This window comes from Panicum hallii, chromosome 4, assembly GCF_002211085.1.
Source record: "Panicum hallii strain FIL2 chromosome 4, PHallii_v3.1, whole genome shotgun sequence".
NCBI lineage: Eukaryota > Viridiplantae > Streptophyta > Magnoliopsida > Poales > Poaceae > Panicum > Panicum hallii.
The window spans coordinates 38046262-38068055 of record NC_038045.1 but is presented as its reverse complement, the minus strand read 5'-3'; the positions used below and the strand labels follow the sequence as shown (position 1 = coordinate 38068055).

Below are 21794 nucleotides of genomic sequence, written 5' to 3'. Positions count from 1 at the left end.
CGCGGAGGCAACGGCGCAGCAGGTCAGCACTGCTCCTTCGCCTGACAAGTTCTCACCCAACAGTGGCAGCACGGCTTCACTGTTGGGTAACACTGACAGCGGTCACTGTGCAGGCAAGGCTGCACATGGCCATATCCTGGCTGCAGATACGCACATCAACTTCTCGATAGAGAGGACTATGGAGAGGAGCTGGAGATGAAGATCTCCATCTCTCATAGAACAGGCTCCTGTTGGCAGGCCCACCTGTCGGGGCCCCGCACAGTGTAAGCACTCTCCTTGGACTATAAAAGGGAGAGTGCACTCGTTAGAAGACAGGGTCAGGTTCACACGAACACTAGCTAAGGGGCATCCAAGCTCACACAATCAATACAACACCAAAGTGGACGTAGGGTATTACGCTCCGGCAGCCTGAACCACTCTAAATCCTTGTGTCTTTCCTGCGTTCATTCGCTCACCGATCAAGCGCTCCTAAGTCTCCTCCAAATCCATTCTTAACTAGAATTAGGCGGGTGCATTCCACCACCCGGCTGGAGATTTCCTCCGACAACTTCAATCTCAGGAGAGTCCTAAAAAAAATTAACCTATGAGTTGTAAGATAAAAGTTAACTGAAGTAGAGAGATCACATATTCTGAATAGCAAAATTAAAAAATAAAATTAACTGACAAATAAATTACAAATAATAAAATGAAAACGAGAAGTATGAAACATGATTAATAGAAATATAAGATACGACAACATACATTCTTCTTGGCACCATCAATAGAAGAATCAAATCTGACATGATTATTGGTTGAAACACTTTTACGCTTCACTGACAGATTAGGAGTAACTCTTGGAGGAGTCAACTGAGACTAATGAAATGAAGGAAAAAAAGGAAAAATTAGGAAAGAAAATATAGAAAACTTAATAAATAAAATTTAAAAGAAGAAAATAAATACAAAGAAATACATACCCTTTGGGCGAGAAGAGGGGAACCATACTCAGAATCAGAAGATGGCTGAAAAAAGAATAACATATTGTATATAAATAAACTAGAAGTAGAAGAAATATTGTAAAAGAAAGTATAAGCAAAACAAGAGGTAAAACCATACCTTTTCAGACATAGGAATTTTACGACCAGAACGTGTGCGAGGAGATAGAGAATCAGGAATAAAACCATCTTCATTATCAAGAAGGATAATATCAATATTATCAACTTTAGCAGGTGATTTCTTAGCAGCATTGGACTTTGGTTGAGTTTCAACAATGTCCAAATTAGATATATCACGAACTGGATCTAAATTTCAACAAGCTTAGATTCAGACACAACTTGGGAACTAGAATTCAACCTGCCCTTGTACTTTCTCATTAGAGCCTCAGAACCACCTGGGATAATAAAAAAGGGAAAAATTAGATTCCAAATAATTATTGAAACAACAGAACAATTATTTAAAACATAATAGTAGAAAATACTTACGACCTTTAGGATAACCACTTGGAGGGAACACAAATCCTTGAGATTTTGAAATAGGAGTACAAGGAGAATTATCTAAAGCTGATATAAATAGAAAACAATATTTTCAAGTAAATGAAAAAGAACTTTAGAATGTATACTGAACTAAAGATTAGAAATAATACATACTTGTTTTCATCAACTTCTGAAGAATTGTACCAACATGATCCTCACTAAACTAAGAAAAAAGAAACCAAAAATATAAAAATAGGTATAAAGGCAGAGAAAGAATACAACATCAATAAGAATGAGCTAAAGCATTGAATAAATGAGCTCAAATTCTACCTTGGTTGAATCAAATCTGGAAGTAGAGGAGATCATAGGATTGGGGTGCAAATGATCAGAAGATTTTAGGGGGGCTTTCTGTGACGATGTTTGACCATCATGAGAAGACTAGGAAAAATAAAAATATTAATTAAAACTACCAGAACCAATTGCCTAAAGTCTCTTTTCTTCAACTACTTCCCCCTTCCCTTTTTCGTCACAAATTACCCACCGAATAAAAGGCCTGTTTGGGTAGACCGTCTAATTCTCCGGAAAGGATCAGTTGAATAGGACAAAGAGACAGTAAAGCTAAGATATACCTTTTTCAAACAAGAACGTGGAATATTATGACTAGACCTCTGCATGTTATCATTATCATTTAGAACATCATCTATGCACAGCCCTGCTATGTCAAGAACGAAGTCATTTTGCAGATTACCTTCACGTCCTTTGTTTTGGGCATGTCAGTTCGATGATACACACTCGCACTTTGTTTTGGGCAGAAGATGCAGAGTATCCAATTAAATGGGGCACATTGATGCACTGCAATGCTTAATTGTTTGTCCCATCGTCTCCAGAAATGCAAGGCAAGGTACCTGAAGAAAACCAAGGCAGGTCAAGGTCATGGGAAAATTTGCAGTGATAACTACACTGGAATCTTTCAGACGGAATGGTCGGCTGGTGCTCAACTGTCCAATGCTGCTGGTTAAGCCTTTGCTACAAGCCTACAACACCACGTTTTTGTGGTGAAATCTAGGTGATCTAGCTTTGAGCCCGCATATCGTGCTAGCAATTGTTGTAGCCTAGGTTAGGTAGTTGTAGCCTAGGTTAGGTACCGAAATCTTCGTAATTGGGTCTTGACGCCCTACTTTTTGTACTTTGCATCATCAATAAAGGAGAAGAGGAACATGAGATGTAGGGCTATTTTGCGCCCGAACATGTATACAATCTTGAAGGTATCATGTGTTTTTATACAAATATTACTGATAGTCAATAGATATTTATTACCTTTGACAAATAAGAAAACATACTATGTCTGCTAAGAAATTTTCTGCTTTATGGGGATGATTTTGTGCTTCGTAGGCTCAGTTTACATTTCATATACTTAAATACTGTAAAAATCAAGCAAATATTTAGTGCTGTAACAGAAAGATTCATCTTGATTCTCTAAAGGAGTTTAATTTGGAGCCTACAGGGATGAGATATTATGCAGATGTACAGGAAGAAAAATGTGACCATTATTGGTTTTAGTGCACAGTGACAGAGATTGCTAATATGAAAGGCTTCACTTATTCTAATTGATTCATATACTCTTGAAATTCATACAAAGATACAGTCACACCAATACACCACCACACTGCTTACACGATAAGGAGGACATCCAAAGCTTTATTCTGATGGATTGCTAATTTAGTCTCAGATTGGTGTGGCTATAGCACAGAGTGGGACAACCTTTGTAACATTCACTCCAAACTTCTCTGACATATCAATCCCATTTCTTTGCACCTCATCTGGGAGGCTCCACTTGTACTGATTTAACAATGATGCAAGAACCGAATGCACCATGCGGATAGCCAATGTCATCCCAGGGCAGATACGGCGGCCAGAACCAAATGGAATGAGCTCAAAATCTCCACCTCTTATGTCGACTGCTCTGTTCAAAAACCTCTCCGGCATAAACTTCTCAGGCTCAGGCCAAATATCTTCGTCTCAACCCATTGCCCATACATTTACAAGTACTCGTGCACCTTTAGGTATTGTGTAACCCATTACCTTTGTTGTCGTATCGGCTTGGCGCGGTAGCAAAAGTGGTGCTGGAGGATGTAATCGAAAAGTTTCTTTTACCACAGCTTGGAGATAGGGCAACTGGCTAATTTCAGATTCCTCAACATTTCTGCTTGCGCCAATAACCTGTGAAAGCTCATCGCAAGCCTTAGACATAGCTAATGGGTTTTGAAGCAACTCTGACATTGCCCACTCCATGGTATTGGAAATGTTGTTCATCCCAGCAGCATACAAGTCCTAAAATGCAGATATGTTGGAAAATCATTAATCACGCATAATATTTGCTTTGAAGTTCCAAAAGTAGCTTGTTGTCTTAACAAATCTCAAAATATTTCTTGGGGGGTCACAAAATCTTATATAAGCTTTAGACATTGATAATTAATTATTTAATTTCCATGGCGCATGAGACCTTTTTGAACGCCATAAGTTCTTTTCATTTTCGTGCCAATAAGTTAGTGATATAAAGTCACCGTGAACAGTCATGGCGAATGCAAATGTTACCGTGAACAGTGACAGCAGAGTGTCGCGATCAATGCCGGCCTTGCTGTTGTCGAGCAGCACGTCGAGGAAGTCATTCTTGCGGGGCTCGCTGGCGCTACGGCCACGCAGCCTCTGGGCAATCTCCACGTCGAACACCCGGTGAAGCCTCGCGAACAGCCTCGCCATCCGCCGCCGTGCACCCTGCAAGTCGACGGCCGCGAGCACGGGGAAGAAGTCCGAGACGTTCGAGATACCCGCCACCTCCATGATCTCCGCGCACACGCCCTGGAACTCCTTCGACTCGCCATGGCGATCGAAGTCCGTGAGGTCGCGCGAGAAGATCATGCGCGAGAGCAGGTTCAGACCCGTCGTGAACACCACCTGGCCGATGTCCACCGCGGCGCCCTCGCGCGTCAGGCGGCCGACGTGGTCCACGAGCTCGCGCACCTTCTCGCGCCGAATATGGTGAAGCGTCTCGAGCCGGTGCAGAGCGAACAGCTCCGCGGCCATGGTCCTCCTGAGCGCGCGCCACCGCGGCCCGTTGGGCAGCCAGGGGACGGAGTTCTTGGCGTGCTCACCGGTGGCGTCCGGCACGGACCGGGAGGCGAAGATGGCGTCGTGCTTCTGCAGGAACTCTCGGGCGACATCAGGGGAGGAGACGACCACTGTGGTGACCGTGCCCAGGCGGAGGGACATGAGCGGGCCGTGGATCTTGGCCAGGCAGGCGAGGGAGCGGTGAGGCTGCTTGCCCAGAAGCTGCAGGCTGCCGATGAGCGGCAGTGGACGGGGACCAGGGGGAAGGCCGCTGCGCGAGTGGATAAGGAGGTCGAGAACGTAGACAGAGAGGAGGGAGATAACTAGCCATGCCAGCCACAGAAGGAGAGCAGCCATTGCTAGCTCTCTCTGCCTGTGATTCCTCGACGATGCTGTTGCAAGTGAAGCTGCGGGCACTGCTTGCCAGTCCCTGCAGTTTATATAGTGGCTACCAACGCTCCAAGGCTGCAGTTTATATAGAGGCTCGTCCGGAGCTATGAAATATAATAGCGATTTGTACACCTAGAAGTCACGAGAATAAATTTAGCTTAGGACGGCAGTCTAATAATATCATTCGGTCAGCAAAAATCTTATTTGACGAATGTTCGCTGCTACAATCGCCAGCGAACGCCGTCTTCATCATGCTGTGCCGTGCCGAGCTCGAGGGAGAGGAAGGTGGGGATGAAGGCAGCTGGGGCGGGAGGTGGACCGAACGGCCAGCAGCGAGGCACCGACGGTCGTGGGCGGCGGTGGAGGCCGGCGGGGATGGCAGCGGTGGATGGGTTAGGGTTAGGGTTAGGGATTTGGGGTTTAGGGGTTCCATGGCCGGCGGGGTTAGAAGGGATGATCGGGGCGACGGCAAGCCCGGCAGAGGTTACGGGTTGTGGGCGGCGATGGTGCCGCCGGTCGGGTGGTGGAGGAGCCCCGGTGGGCAGTGCCGGCGGTGGGGGCAAGCGCCGGCACCGATGCGGGGGCGGGTGGCGGGCGGGGTGGCGAGGTAGGGGCGGATCGGGGGTGGAGTGGTGCGGCGGCAAGTCACCGCCCGTGCGCGGGCAGCGGTGGAGGCCGGCGATGGGGGCTGGCCGATCCTTGTTGTGAAGAAGAAAGAAGAAAGAGAAAAGGAGGAAGAAGAACAGTAAGAGGCATGTGCAGTCGCTGCTAACAAGTTGCAGCGAATGTTTGCCGTCTAATGGCCCCCTTTGGATAGAGCAATTCTATGTACTTTATCGTTGAGGTAAAATAATTATAAGCTTCATACACCTGATCATATATATACTTCATACCATTTGTTAGGGCAAACTATCAATATTATCTGCAATTATAATACTACAAATGAAGTGCATACTAAAATAAGCACGGCCAACTTCATAACCATCTACAACTACTATATCCACCCCATCACCGCCGGTTCTAAAATCACCATCACAATTGGTTTTGGACACCGTTGGATTTGCATCGACGATGACAGTCGTACCCATCACCGTTGTTTTATCTTCCTACAGTGTTGCCCTTTTTGAAAGTGAATTTTAGGCCCCTTTTGGGTTTTGATGATTGAATGACATAAAAGATAAAAATACTAATGTGCTTGTTGAGTTTTGCATAGACTTTATAGTAAATGACAAAGGAAAGCTCATGTCATATGAAGTATAAAACAAGTAAAGCTATGACAAGTAAAGGTTGGACTAAGCAATAGAATCAAAGATGCAATGCAATTGTATGATCTTATTGATGATTTGCTTGCATACTAAAAGAAAAGTGAAAATTGCATGAAGATTGATCAAATCTATGACTTTGAGAGGAATGTTGACCAAGGGCTTAGTTGTCTAAGAAGTTTATATGGAAAGTTGTTTGGTCATAATATCAATATGAAGAAAGGTAGTGAAATGAAGAAATGGTAAACAAATAGAATATATGTGTAAACATTGATGTGAAGAGATTATTGATCAAGAGCAATGGTGAACCCAAGGGTTTCGGAATAATAGTTTGCTTGGTCATATGGATGGTATTCTTAATCAAGAAAGAAGATTGTTGACAAAGTACAATCAAGAGAGAAGTTTACTTGGCCATAATATTGGTATGGAAGTATATAGTCAAAAGCAAAAGATCACGATATTCAGAGCCGGGCCAAGGATTTGGGGTCTGGGTATTCAAAATTTTCAAAAGATGAAAAAAATTGACAGCATAAAGTATAGATTTATAGCACATAATTAAATACCAAAATGGAATTGAGAAGTGAGCTATTTGAGCCCAAGAGGCAATATGAGATCGGGAAGCCTGTTTTGTAATATTATTTTCTATTTTTGATACATATATATGTTACATACTATGTATATAGCCAAAAAATTTTGGTATTCAGCTGAATACCCATGCACCAATACTGGGCCCGCCCCTGACGATATTGAAAAAATGGAGTTCAATGAATACTTATGTTGTAGAAATGATACTTCATGGTTAATATAATTAGAAAGATGACCAAAATATTGAGATGGAATTCAATGAGTGCTTATTGTTGATGTAATGCTATATGTGACTCAAGATGGCAAGATGGTGAAGGGTTAGAGATAGCTTGGCTATAAGAAACTAAGCAATGGTGAAGGGTAAGCAAATGGCTTGGCGCCGAAGAACCGATGCTAGCGTGAAGTAGCAAGTATTGGTCTAACGCTGAGGGACCGATCAAGGGCATAAGGAGTCGCATGTTGCAAAGCATCAAATCATTGTTGAATCATTATGAATCAAAGTGACTTGTGGACATGAAGTTATTTGATGATAATATTCATTGAGGAATCACAAGTCACTAATTCAAAGATGGTGTGCTCAAGTGACAAGAAATGTTGCACCTTCATGAAGTGAAAATTGAAGAAAAGTGGCATGGCTCAAGTTATTCAAGCTCAAGTGGTTGAATTAGATTTTATCATTGATCTTGAGTATAGCGCTCTATCAAGAGGGATGCAACATTGAATGGTTTGACTAGTCTCAGTGCCCAAACTAACAAAATCCAAGTGCTAACTTGAGAGAAACACATGGCACAACACATGCATTTGGGGGGTCTTGGTGCTTTTTTTTTGTTGGGTTGGATAACCCTCTAAATAAGATTTCCATTGAGTCCAAGATCATCTAATTCGGGTTTCCGAGTAAGAAGTTATGCCCTTTTAGTTAGCGTTGTGTTGTCTGGTTTGGCTCAGCCGGGATTTCCATGCTCAGCCGGACCATTAGCCGAGAAAGTGTTTCTGCACAGATAGCGGCTAAGCTGGTATTTCACTAGCTGACCAGACCATCAGCTGAGAAAGTGGTTATGCACAAATAGCAGCTGAACTGGTCCAGACCGGCTGAGCAGGAATGCACACAACGGCTAGTTTGGGAGGGTTGGGTATTTTTACCCCTCACCCCCTCATTCTTTGGCTGCTGACTCCAACACGAAAAACACACTCCTAGAGACCATTTGAGCTCTCCCCGCTCCCTCTCCATGAGTTTCCTTGAGACATCCTGTGGTTTGAGTTGAGAGGGTGAAAGATTGGATGATTGAAAGCAAGAGTGAGCCATTCCCATCCTTGAGCACTTGTGGACTTCGTCAAGCAATCTATGAAGCATTTGTTATTATTGGAGGTGAAGCCTCCTAGAAGGCTACGTTGCCCGGTGAGCTCCTAAGCATGTGGTGTGCTGTGGGAAGTTTGTGAAGACATCCGTAAGGGAAGAGATCAAGATAATGAAGTGAGGAAAAGAGTAGAAAGAGACCCTGCTCAAGTGCTACTGAGCCCCTCAATGGAGACATAGGTGCTTCCTTAGAAGTAACTGAACTTCGGTAAACCAATCGACGAGTCTCCACCCTCGGTTTGCTTATTCTTGTGTTCTTGGTCTTCATATCCTTGTTCTAGTTAACTTTTAGAGTTCATAGCCTGTTCTCTTTGTTTAGTGTGATTAAAGTGTAGGTGCTCTACGGATCTACAAGATTACATCCTCACAAGGTTGTGGTAACTCGTGGATCTAAATTTTGTTGGCTATCTTTGTGTGGTTTTTAACATCAAACTCCTAGAATCGGTTGAGCTTGTCAGAACAGGCTGAGCCGGGGCAGGACCAGCTGAGTCGGACTTGGTTCATCCATTGCGAATTGTTTTGATTAAATTTCGGATATGATTCACCCCCCTCCTCCCTCTAGGCGACATCAAGCACCTTTCACTTTTCACAAAACAAAGAAAAATAAAAACCCACTGCAATGCAGCAGCCCCGTGCACCGCCGCCGCAGCCCCGCACACCGCCACCCCTCTCAACGCCGTGGGGGACTCACCCTGCTGCTGCCCCACGTGTTGCCACTCCAGCTCCTTGCACCGCCAGGGATACGCACCGCCTCCGCAACCCTGTGTTGTGGCAGCAGCACAGAGAGAGAGGGAGAGGGGGATTCGCCCCGCTGCCGCCGCTCCTGGCACCGCAGCAGCCCCGGGCGCCACCGCAGGGACCGCACCGCCGTCGTGGCCCTGTGCACCACGGCTGCAGCTCTTCACGCTGGCGCAGAGGACTCGCGCCGCCGCCGCGACCCCCCGCTACCGTAGCAGAGGAGGGGGGACCCGACCGGCGGCCGTCACGACGGACTGAGGGAGGATCAAGGGAGAGGGAGAGAGCACGGGAGAGGAACAAAAGGGAGAAAAATGACGGAAGATAATGGATAAGAGAGAGCAGCATGAAAGCTTATATTGTTCGCTTGTCACTGCCAATTTGTGTTACCATCCGGTGGTGAAAGCAGCCATCACCGCGCTGGTTCGTATTACCATCCGGCGGTGATGGTTGTACAACTTTCACCACCGGTTTGTAACATGAACCCGGCAGCAGTTTATAAACCTGACGGCAATCTAATTTTCCGTAGAGAAACCGACGCACTAATCCTGTTAAGAATAAGATTTCCGTCAGGCAACCGGCAAACAAATTATGTTTATCTGTAGAGCTATCCCAGTCGGGATTTGCATATCGAGTGGCCGACAGAATAATTTCCCCTAAGACCCTATTTTTTGGATCCTTCATTTTAAGAAATTGGAATCTACTTAATAGAGTAGGCTATTTATCTTGAAATATGGCATTTAACAACTTTTCAAAGTATATATAAGCTTATCTCAAATTCAGAGGGTGAGAGATGAAAATTAATTTTACAGATCCTCATGTTATGTTTCTAATGTACAATTTATAACACACTCTTCGATTCGCTTCCCTATAGCAAAAGTGCAGTGCATAAGTATCTCTCTCATATGGCCAACAATAATATACAAATATATTACACATACAACTATATTAGCTTAATTAATTTATATCTAAATTATGATTATTAGAATGGAATTCAATTCGAAGGATCCAAACGGGTCTAAAGGTTTTTTTTTCATATTTCTCTGTAGGTTTTGGCACACAGTGAATTGAAATTTCAATTCCCAGTAGTGGAAATGCAAAACAAGCGGTTAATGGATTGATCATGAGTTGCTAGAAGGTGATACAATAGGAGTGCATTTACATACAGTTGAAACATAGTGAGAAAAACACAAACGACAGACCCTGGAAGACTTGGGGTTTCTGTAATTTCGCCATTTCTACGCATGTTCTGGTAGTTGAAATGCATCCATCAATTACACAACCAAAACGAACCACTATAATTGCAATGTTTGCAGTCCTCCGTAAGCGGTACTCAAAAGCTTCAAATAAAAATATACTACATCCCTCAAAAAAGTGCCAATCGTCTATCAATATCCTAAGACAAAATCATCTCAAGTATACCAATATTTATGATACAAAATTGTAAGTATCATTATATTCATCGTGGCATATTTTTATAGTATACTCTCACTACACCACGGTTGGCTTATTGTAACTCGCAGCAACTTGCGATTAGTTGCTATAGACTTTTAGCAACCGATCTGTCGCTGCAAATGGGGTTGCTAAAAGTCTTTAGCAACTGACCACCTCTTTAGCAACCGCCCCTCCATAGCTGCTCTATATCTTTACCAACCGATTGTACAACCTATTTAGCAACCAACATTAAGTTATGACGCCTGATATAATCTGAATAAATGGCACACTAATAACAATTGTTAATTCAGGGCTATTTGTCATGGAAGATTCAAAATGCCAACTGAGTAAACAAGCAAGAAATCATCACAAATGACTTGTATCAAGTTAATGACTTCATTAAGCAATCCTTCACGTGCTCATAAGTTACCATCATCTTTCCAAATCATCCAACTAATTAACTAGCTAGCTAGTTTTGTCACAAAAGCAACTACACTTGGTTTACAGCACAATGTTTGCATGTTTACAAATCATTCACAAAACAGGCTTGGGAGCTTGGATTAGTTTTTTTTTCTCAAATGGAGTCATCGTCATGTAGATGGATTGAATTAAACCATCATTGATCTGGCAGATAAGTTTGATGTGAGGATTAGTTTTCAATCGTACAGCTAGAAAAGCTTTGTTGATGTTGGCTGGTTTGTCTGATGAGTGATGTAGCAGCATCACACTAATCCGAGAGCAGCACAAACATTTTTTAGACCGTTGCAGGAATCTAATTGGATGGCCCTCGGCGCTTTCACGGGCCAGGGCGGCTGGTGACAAGGCGCTCACGGCAAGCTAAAGGCCATGGAGCATCCGTGTTTTCTTGTTGTCGTACTGCACCATTGGTCTCAAAATAGAAGATGTTGTCTACTGGAAATATCTACTGTCGTCAGGCTGCCCCGCTCATGTGGGTCCTAGATCTAGATTAGATACATTCAGATATACGATAGCTGACTAGGCGCCACATCATGGATAGGCAGTTTTTTAGAATGTTAATTTAATAAATTCAGAAGACACGGTGACGTACGATGTATCTATATAGTCTAGTCAAGAGAGGTCTTATAGACTTTTTCTTGCTTGTTTATAAATTTTTTTGGCCCTCTCAAATATCTTCTGAGACAGAAAATTAAGAACTAAATAATCAGGTGGAGGCATTCAAGAAATATATATATCAAATGTCCCCGTTCGGTCAACAGCAATCATTCTAAAACTGGGGAGTTCAGTTTTCATGTGCAATTTGATCTAACGATGTTTGAGTTGATGAATGAAACAATATTTCTAATACTCAGTTTCATAGACTAACCATAGTGAAGGTCATATATGAATGTATATCGCACTAAAATGTGTATATGTGTTGCGACTGGCGAGATGTGATGTTGTAAAATATACCCTGTGCTATGCTATGGCGTCAATATCACTTTGTGTGGCATGGCCATCGAGCTCCGCTTTACCGCACTGTCCGCTACTCGAGGCACCGTCGAGCTGCACACGCTGTCGAGCAGCTCAACTTGAAGAAGGCCAAGAAGATCTTCCTCCACCCAAGCAACATAACCTTATCTTGATCTCCTGTTGTCTGGGGCGTTGGTGTTCACAAAGCTGGTTGTAATACAAGTTATTAAAGCATTTAAATTCAATAAAAATTTGAGCCATTTTAAATTTTGTAGATAATTTATTAGAAAAGTTCTAGAGCCCAACATAGTGTAGCTACACTTTTTTTCTGTATATTTTTCCCACCCATGCCCAACCTCTAAGAAATTGCCTGAGGAACCTTATTTTATTTTGCTATTTGCCAATTGCAGTAGTTCCCCTTGTCCCCTATTGCCATTTATCAGCAACCAATTCATAAAAACCTTCTGTTATTAACCAGCCCTGTATTCTGATTAGAAACACAGCACGCCAGCATGGGAAAATATTAGCGGCACAAAGTTCATCGGCACCAAAGACACTGTACAAAGTTATGGACTTATGACACGAGCATATTTGACAGCTGACAGTTCATACATAGTGTTTTCCAATTAGAATCTAGGTCCAACTACCAAGTAGAAAGAGTTTTAGCATATCTAGTTTCCAAAATTTGATCACACACATTGAGGCATTGAGCTGCTGAAACGCTTCATGGGAAGATTCAGCTGCCATGCTGATACCTGCAGGCATGATTTTATTGGCAGCCCCTTAAAATAGGAATTAGGTGTCATTATTTGTATTTGTAACAGATAAACTGATCACTATGCTATAATACAAAAACAAGATCCACCAGTATCTTCCCCAAGGACAACCTACTACTACATTATGAAACCAATAGAATTTCATCTTATTTACAATGCCACCTAGTTCCTCTAGGTTGGTCAGGTATTTATTCATTTATTACAAACCTCATTAAAGAATTGAGCCTAGATCAGCTTGTGGGATGTGTGAATGTAAACCCCATGACACCTAGATTTGTGTCCTCCAAGACTCAAATTTGAGTGTCTATTTCTTCCTATTTACATGCCACTTAGTTCCTCAAATATTTGATTCCTCTCTGTTTCAAACTTGAGTGCACATTTCTTCTTATTTACAATGCCACTTAGTTCATTCTAGGTTAGTCAAGTTTTTAAGAGAGTGTCGGTGTTAACCTCCAAGCCCACCAAGGGATATCCCCGAGATGGTAGATTGTAAGTGGGGTGTCGCCCAGATCAGAAACTCGAAGGTGTAAGGAACACGAAACTTTAGGCAGTTTCGGACCGCCGAGAGCGTAATACTCTACGTCCTATGTGGTGATCTGTATTGCCTTAGATGTTGATTGTTATCCTTTTGGAGAGGGTCCCTACCCGCCCTTACATAGTCTCTAGGAGAACAGGGTTACATGAAAATTCTAGCCAAATACGAGCTTATGAGTCCTACCGAGTACTGTTCAGGTAGTTTTCTTTCGTTCCGACTAGTCCACTCATGTACGAGTAGTTACAACTGGGTGTGAGCCATATCCTATTCCTTATTCTAGAATATATACTCCATGTGCGCATTCCCGTAGCTCCGGATCTGACAGAGAGCACAGTTTACTTTGAAACAATAATCAGCGCTTGTACGGTTGACAATATTCAAATTTACTGGAAACTGATAGAAAAAACAGCAAACCTAAGGTCATGTGAGTTGATGATTACACAAACTTGTAGGCCTCTCTTTCTGAACATGATAACTTCAGAGTTTATAGGTGCACTGTTGTGGTTGTTGGCACAGCATCCATGAAAGCCAGGTCAGGATTATGAACTGTCAACTTAATCAGCAGGAAGGGATTCCGTTGCTTCAGCTGCTACGTTGGATCCTTCAATGCCTCCCAAATCATTGTGGCCTTGGTTCTTCGACACTTGCAATAAAGGAGGGTTTGGGTGTGCATCCACTTCCACGCGAAGCAACTCAAAAGTTTGCCGCATCACCATCATCTTGAACTGCAATGGTCTTAAGCCTTGGAAGATGCTTGGTACCAACAATCCCTGACTTCAACCTGCAACCATAGATTTCAATACTTCTCATCTGGGGTGCAGTGCCCTCCTCAAATCTCCTCTCTCTCAACTGCTTGAGGAAGTAAATATCGATTTCCTTGAGATTTGGGAATGCCTCCCTTCTGAATACTAATTTCTCCCCGACGTTGGCATTCCGATAAAGACGAAGGAGCATGAGATTGGGCAATGCCCCAAGAATCTCCATTGTTTTACCTTCCTTTAGCCTACTCCTCGATAAATGCATCTTCACCAGCTGCTTAAGGTTACCGAACCAATTTGGCAGATCCGAAAGAGATCCATTCAACTTTAGAATCCTTAAGATCGGTGGAGGAGAGCAAACAGAGTCCAGCCACTCCAGTGTTCCAACATCCGAGGATCCCTCAGCATCCACATAGAGAGATTGGAGTGCAGAAAGCTTTTCAATAGCCGCACAAAATACCTTGTATTTGTTCTCAGTGGCACCTTTTGATGTCACACTTAATTTTCTTAGCTGACTGAGTTTCCCGAGCTCCTCAAGCACTTCCTTACTAGTTCCTTTGATGTCTACAACCTCTAATATCTGTAACTTTTTAGGTTGTTGATCCCTCTTGGCACCCTTACACCTTTTGTATCAGACCAACGGGTAGAACAGGCCATCCGTACCTCGGCTATTAAGTTGGTCCGGTCACTGAAATTAACTAGAGTTGTGAATATCATGGGAAAGCACATCGTGATAGTCTGGCAACCTTTTGGATTGTCTATTAAATTAGCAACCATAATATGACACTCAGATAATTAGTATTGTCACACCCTAAACTTTAGTGTAGTGTTATGTGCAAAATGTGGTAAAAGTGTGTTTAAAAATTTAAAGATTAAGGGAAAAAGGTTGTTTATATAATTATATTATAATAAAGGTCCTTTAGTGCTAAATGGGTGAACATGGAGGGTAGAATTCAATGTATGAGAGTTGTTTTGCAAAATCCAAAAACTTGTGTTTAAATCGAAAATGTAGGTGAAACTACACATAGGATACATGTGTAGTGTAGTTTTAAAATAGGATTTATGTAAAGTTTGGAAATGTTGTTAAATTTCAAATTACTTGCAAATCCTTAGCTCTTCTGTGGATGAACCTTAAAGCAAAGTTGTACATTTTAAAAAACCATACACTTTTGCTTTTGGGCCCATCTCCATTTGAGCACTGGTTTAAAAGTTGTTGATGCATTACAGTGGAGTCCCTATCTTTTCTGGTTTTTACAACCAGATCCTCCTTCGTCTACCTCTCTCTCCCTCCTCTCTGTTTCTTTGCCGCGCGCCGCCGCTGCTCTGCCCCGGCCATATGCGCCGCCCCTGCCGCTCCCGCACCCCTCTGCACCCGTGCACGTGTCGCCCCGGCCTCTGCCCCGCCGCTTCCCACCCCCGCGCTGGCCTCTCCCCGCCCGGCCACGTCGCCCGCCGTCTGCCCGAGCTGCGCCTCACCGCCGCTCGCCGTCGCAGCATCTCCCGCGCCACCTCCTGCCTTCCGATGTTCCACACGTCACCCCTCTACTGTGCCACCGCCCTCCCCACCCCGTGCTGGCTTGCCCGTGCGTTCTCCACGTCGCTGAGCTTCTGCCCGAGCGCCGCCGCGATCGCCACGCACGCCGCCGAGATGCCAGCTCCTGCTTGCACCCGATCACCTCCTTTTCTGGACCCCGAGCGCTTCCTCTAGCTCCTCTAGTGCACGTCCTGGCATTTGCACACTTCCCTTCCATCCAATTCCCCCTGCCCCGATCGCCATTGCTCACCGGACCTCCTCCGCCGTCCCTGCTCACCGTCGGCAGCTCCCACCACCGCTCCCCATCCTCGATCCGAAGTGCGATCAGCACCCCTATGATCCACCGCAGCTCACCGAGTGATCCAATCCCGTTTTCCTTCACCAGAACCACCAGACCGCAGCGCTGGCGAGCCCTCTTCCTCCGCCGCCGCTCGGCCTCTCGTCGACCCACCGATACAGACCCTCTCCGCCCCGATCAATAGCACCGTCAGCACCACATCATCCTCCTGAAGCGATCCCGCCACCCCTTCACCGCCCTCCATCGCCCTAGCTTGCAGAACGCCGGCCACCATTGCCGCTGGTGAGAACCCGAGCTCCACCCCGCCGTCGATCACCCCTCTCCGGCCTACTTCTGTCCAAATTGAGTTGGGGGAAAGCATTCCCGCACTTCCCCGGTGCTCGTGCGCACCTTGTTCCCCCGTGTTCGCCGGCCCCTCGCCGGGAACGACGACGCCCCGACACGGCCGCCGCCATTGCTCGTCGCCGGCTGTGCTCCGCTAGTGCCCTTCGAGCACATCACCCCCCATCATGATCAGTAGCCTCTGTAGGTCATGTGGCACCGGTCCATCCTCACCCCGGACCTCGCCGCCGGCGAGAACGCCGGAGATAGGAACGCCGGACGCCGTCGAGAGCCGGCAAGGGCATATTTGTGATACTTTGTTTTGTTCTAGGGGTCTGTGTGCAAGAATCCAGGGGCCCCGGTGTAAACCCATGTGTTATTTTATGTGTGTAAAGTTGCTGACTTGTAAAATTCATAGGAAATTGTAGAAAATTCCAAAAATTGTCAAACTAATTCTATTGGAAACTAGATTTCAAACCCTACAACTTTTATTAATGAAGTTTGGTTTGAAACTAAATATTTTTGAATCTATTTTAAATTTAAAGTAAAAGGGTATAGGATACATAACTTTTACATACTAACTTTGTTTCTTGTAATTTTTGGTAAATAGCTTCTATAGGTCATGTGTGAGCTTGTGTAAAAGTTTCAAACTTAGCTTTGATTTGTAGTTCAAGTTCTTTTGAAATTGGGCAATTCAAATTTGGGATGATTTGAAATTAATTAAGCATGTTCCTTAGGTTTATTTAATTAGATCTTTTTATCATAATCTAATGTGTTGATAATTAGCTTATAATTAAAATTTTTAAGATTTTGTAATTTCATTTACCTAAGTTTTGAATTTAAACTTGAAGTTTGAATTCAAATTTAGCTGTTTTAGTTTCTACTTTTGGTAATTCCATTACTGCCACCATAACTCAAGTATAAATGCTAATTTAAAAGTAAGACCCTCTTATTTCATGAATTCTCATGTGTTAATTGTTGAATTGCAACTTTATTGTGAAATAAAATTTTTTGAACTCAAGTACCATCTCATTTTAAGTTATTGCATGTCATATAGAATCAACGACTCTCGACGATGGAGACTACGAGCTGGTCTTGGGACAAGACCAAGCATTTTCTGAAGACCCTACAAACGTCGCCGAGGATCTAGCTGAAGCCCCGAACCAAAGTTCGGAAGTCTCTGACACTCCTGCTCCCAACCCTACTCAAGAAGGCAAGCCCCAATACATACCCCAGTATTTCAATTTATCACAATTTTATTATTATATTATATATCTTGCATTACGTCTAGGAGTTGAAGTGAAGCCCTAGTTGCATAAAATCATAGGGTTCCAATGTATTGTACCCGAGTCCTTATCGTGTAGACGCTCTGCTTAATAGGACCGGTAAAAGACGAGTGATTTCCGGTCACTCGCGCGATATAGGAGTTGCATGTTTACAATTCCGCAATCACTATAAGGATAATAGACAGGGTCATGTGTTGTATCATGACCTGAAGGTTTACCCTGTCTGTTTTGACAAAAGTTGTTAAGGTCACAGTGTGTGGTAGTGGTGGCTAAGCGTTTGAAAGTACTAGCCACATGCCGTGAAATATGGTAAAGCGGTAAACCTAGTAACCAATCGGTCCAGCAAGTGGACATACCTCCCACCACTCGTAATTTGGTTTTTATCACACACCGACATGCGGGAGTGCGTTCCGCACTGCGGACAGGAGTACGGTCATGTAGTCGCGCTACAGACATATGTCCTGCACAATTGGTGTGCGTACGATCCTACAGTCGCTTGTGGTGGCCCTGATCCACGACCCGGAATGAAAGGCAAATGGTTGCTTCGGAACGATCTTTGGATGTTCCAAGCATGTGAGTTAGGTTTACCCTTGCAAGGTTTGAAACTCGATTCAGAATCGTCCGTCTCTCGCAAAAATTGAGACTGCTTATTCCTTCTGCCACATAGAGTAAGAAGTGTAATATTGATGGAATAATCTTGATGAATGGTAATCTCTACCTTACTTGCTTAGTGTAGGTGCTAATCTAGAATGGATAATCAACTAGAATATGAAAGCTAAAATTTGAAAATAGATCATACTCTTTATTGCTTTTCAGCTGAAAATAAACCCCGAACCTTTATAATGCCTTCATGAGTCTAGTTATGGGATAAAATATACCCAATCTCGGGTAAGCCTTGCTGAGTATTAGAATACTCAGCCTTGCTAGTATCTTTTTCAGGTATAACCTTCGAAAACCCTACAGATAGTTCTGCGTGGTCAACTTCTATTCCACATGGCTGGTCTGTGGAGTGGGATCCGTCCCCGGCTGGCAATGACCCTCCTGAGTGACACCAGGCCTTGGGCTGAGCATGGTGTCAACCTTTGTGACGTATGTAGTCGCGTGTTTATTGTTTCCTTCCGCTGTGAGCAAGGATAAGCTGTTTAGCTTGTCGGTTTGAACACTGTTGTATAAGTTTCCTATAAGTTTGAATAAGGTTTGTAATAATATTTGCATATCTGTAAATTAAAAGTTGATGAGCTGTACTGTGATTGTAAACTCATCTTCGTGCGAGGTAAACCTGCTTCGATCCTGTTGAACCGTGGTTGCATCGGGCGGAGACCCGACAGACCAATGGGTTGTTCCGTTTGAAGTCCGTTGAGTTAGTATCGGCTAAATAGCAATGACTAGCGCACTTGAGCCGGAATAATTCAGGCGGTTCTGCCACACATAATCCAACCTTTTGCTGCAATGGAGACTTCGGAGATTTCTGAGTTCAGTAATTGCAGTTGTTAGTGCTGAAATACTTGCTTCCCTCATGTCCAAGGTTTGTAGGCATTGCAGTTTCCCTATGGACCTTAGAAGTGCTAAATTATACGAACCTCCTGCAATGTTCAGATACTTCATGTGGCGCAATAACCCTATGTTCTTCACATCTTTTTGTGTTAGTCTAAATATACATCTTCCAGATCCAAGACCCTCAAATTCTCAGTTGTGGTGGACAAAATGAATGTGATGGCTCCATGGGCCTGTCACCAAATACAGATATTGAACGGACGCGGCTCCAGTCCAAACATATTTCTGAGAACTTGTTCACATGGAATGCAACATGATGGATTTTTTCCTCTTCTACATTAGTGACGTTATCCTTGGTCAAGACTACAAAATTTTGCTCTCTAGAAACTGAAACCATGATATCACGCATGATATCATGGATTCTACATTTTTTAACCACTCCTATATTAACTGCTGATGGTTGAATCATACTTCGGTTGACAAGATCATTGAAGTAACTATTTCCAACATCCTCAATATTCACCACATCCCTAGCTTTAACAAACCCCTCTGCTATCCACCGATCTACCAAGCGCCTCCTTCAAATTTCAAAATCCTCGGGGAAGATGCTTTTAGGTATAGAAAGCATGGCTTAAGATGAGATGGCAAGTGGTCGTAGCTTAGGGTGACTATCCTCCTCATTGCTTCAAGGCTTGGATTGCTCTCAAGTTCTGAAGGGAGTTCTTCATAAAACTTACCCCACTCTGCTATCTTTTTAGTTGCAAGAATGCCTCCTACAATGAGTATAGCAAGTGGTAAACAACCACACTTTTTTACTAGTTTTGTAACTATGTTATTCATGTTCTCACTGGTTTCCCTGACTTGTCCTTTGCTTGTCTTTCTCAGTAGCAAATGTACAGCATCATCTATTTGAAGGGGTTCAAGGTGGTAAATAAGTGGTTCAGAAGGACACCTCTCAGCTAAGCCAGCATCTCGTGTTTTTACTAATATGCGACTACCTCTGTTGTTATTCTTTGTAAAAGCAATATCATTAATCCAATTCCATGCATCTATGCTCCATAGGTCATCAAGGACAACAAAGTACATTTTTTTATATTTTAAACCATGTACCAAGCAATCAGCAAGATGCTGCACTTGAACCAGTAGTTTCCCCTGGAGCTCTTCCAAGAGTTTGTCTAATGAATCAGCACCCAAAAGTCACTACTAGATTTTAGGTATATGGCAACGGCTAAAGAAACGTGGCGATAGAGCCAATATAGTTGCAATAGGTATAAATTGCCACAACAGAAATTTAGTTGCGAGCCATTGCAATTAGCTTTGAGGCAATAGGTGCTTTGCAATGGTATTTGTTTCATGTTGCGATACTTGTAATTGCCACACAAAGAAGCATTGCATTAGCTAGCTGTTGCAACTTCCGATGTCGTGGCAATACATGGTATTGCCACACAAGTCAGCCATTGCCATAGCATTTAGTTGCAACGGACTGACACTATGGCAATAGATTGTTTGGCCATGGCCAACATCATGGCAATAGGGGGTATTGCCACGCATATATTTAGTTGTGATTTATCCTATGGCAACAGAAACCATTTCGTTGAAATAGACTATATTGCCATGATACATGTATGGTGGCAATAATTATTAGTGCAACGGAAAATAGTTAGAAGCAAAAAATGATGCCGCAACAACATGTTGTTTAAGGTTATTAACTATTGTAGCATCATTCAATAATGTGTGCAAAAGCATGTATGGATAGAACTAGAGTTGTGGCAATAGTATGTAGCAACAAACTACACTCGTTGCATTTAGAGTTTTTGCATCAGCCAGATCTATGTTGCAATATAAATCATATTTGGAAAAAAAGAATTGTACAAAAATGTGAATTGTATCATCATGAATATGAAATGAATCCATCATCAATTGTGCCAATCGGTAAAAAATAGTATGTAAAGTGTCCAATACATTGTCTGAATTGAAAATAGTTCATAGATAATCAACACTACGACAACATCTATCTTATGTAGGCTACATCAAACTTTGGTTAACACTGCATGATTCCTTATGTTGACCAAGAAAGGCATCCAAGTTCGAGTGATCCATTTAAGTTCAAATATCCTACTAAAAAAAAGAATTTGTATGCATCAGCAATACTCAGTAGCAAGTCATTCTTTTTGGAACAAATATGAAAGAGACGAAAATAATTCTCAGCCATGACCAATTTACTGATGGTAGATAGAAATCTTATAATAGAGTTATAGTATCAATTCACCATAGGTAATGACATAGAATAATATATGACAAAGTAGACAAATAGATAGAATTCTATTGTGGCCTCAAGTCAGCAACCCTGGGGAAATTAAATAATCCAAGGGAACAGCAACACAGGGATTTCTATTTTTTTAAAAAAAGACAATGACAGTAGCAAAGTTAGATAGAAAAATTAAGGATTTTTTTTTGAACTAAAACAAGTCCGCTCAACACCCTATTCGACTGAAATCAAACTAAACCCCCATAGAGAATTAAAAAAAAGGTTAGCAGCCTACATTTATGTGCTAAAGCAGCCAATTTGTGCCTACACTAGTTCAGCAATGATATATTCATGTATATTGACCAGGCCTAACTACTTTGATACTGAATCCCCCAATATGTGCTAAAGTAGTGTGATCTGAATTATAATTATGAAAGCTACCATAGAAAAAGAACAGTGTTAAAAGGAACATACAAAGTGAACAGCAGTCATCTCAGCTATTGCAATTCATGTATGCATATTCTGATCACATAAATAATGAGAAAAGGAATGCTCAGTTCTTACCTAACATAACTTATCACCTAATCACACATAATAAGTCATAGCTATGCTTAATCTTCTCCCAGGAGATGTACCATGGACCATTTCTTTCATTTTTTTGTTGGAAAATAGAAGCAGGTGAAGCAATTAGCAAACCTACTAGCTATTGACTTCAATCAGAATATTGACAAGATGAAAAATTCAGGATTTTTTTTTCTGAACTAAGCTACAAGTCATTATTAATGGACACAGAGTTT

General features: G+C 42.8%; 1 protein-coding gene and 2 pseudogenes across 1 annotated transcript; all 3 read right to left on the bottom strand.

The window, feature by feature from the left end:
* Window positions 1-3024: 3024 nt before the first annotated feature.
* On the bottom strand, window positions 3025-4985 carry LOC112888353 (geraniol 8-hydroxylase-like). Its single transcript, XM_025954557.1, has 2 exons — window positions 4044-4985; window positions 3025-3779 (listed from the first exon to the last, which is right to left on the bottom strand). The coding sequence occupies exons 1-2, from the start codon at window positions 4911-4913 to the stop codon at window positions 3468-3470; spliced, it is 1182 nt and encodes a 393-aa protein (XP_025810342.1). The 5' UTR covers window positions 4914-4985; the 3' UTR covers window positions 3025-3467.
* An 8627-nt stretch (window positions 4986-13612) lies between these two features.
* Window positions 13613-14545, bottom strand: LOC112890466 (annotated as a pseudogene).
* A 1581-nt stretch (window positions 14546-16126) lies between these two features.
* The window catches only part of LOC112890465, a 45115-nt pseudogene continuing 39447 nt past the window's right edge, over window positions 16127-21794 (bottom strand).

Excerpts from the sequence above, each read along its gene's own strand:
- LOC112888353 (XM_025954557.1), bottom strand. The coding sequence starts at position 4,913 with ATGGCTGCTCTCCTTCTGTGGCTGGCATGGCTAGTTATCTCCCTCCTC. Across the intron at positions 3,780-4,043 it reads CTCTGCTGTCACTGTTCACG|GACTTGTATGCTGCTGGGAT; the intron begins GTAACATTTGCA and ends TCTGCATTTTAG.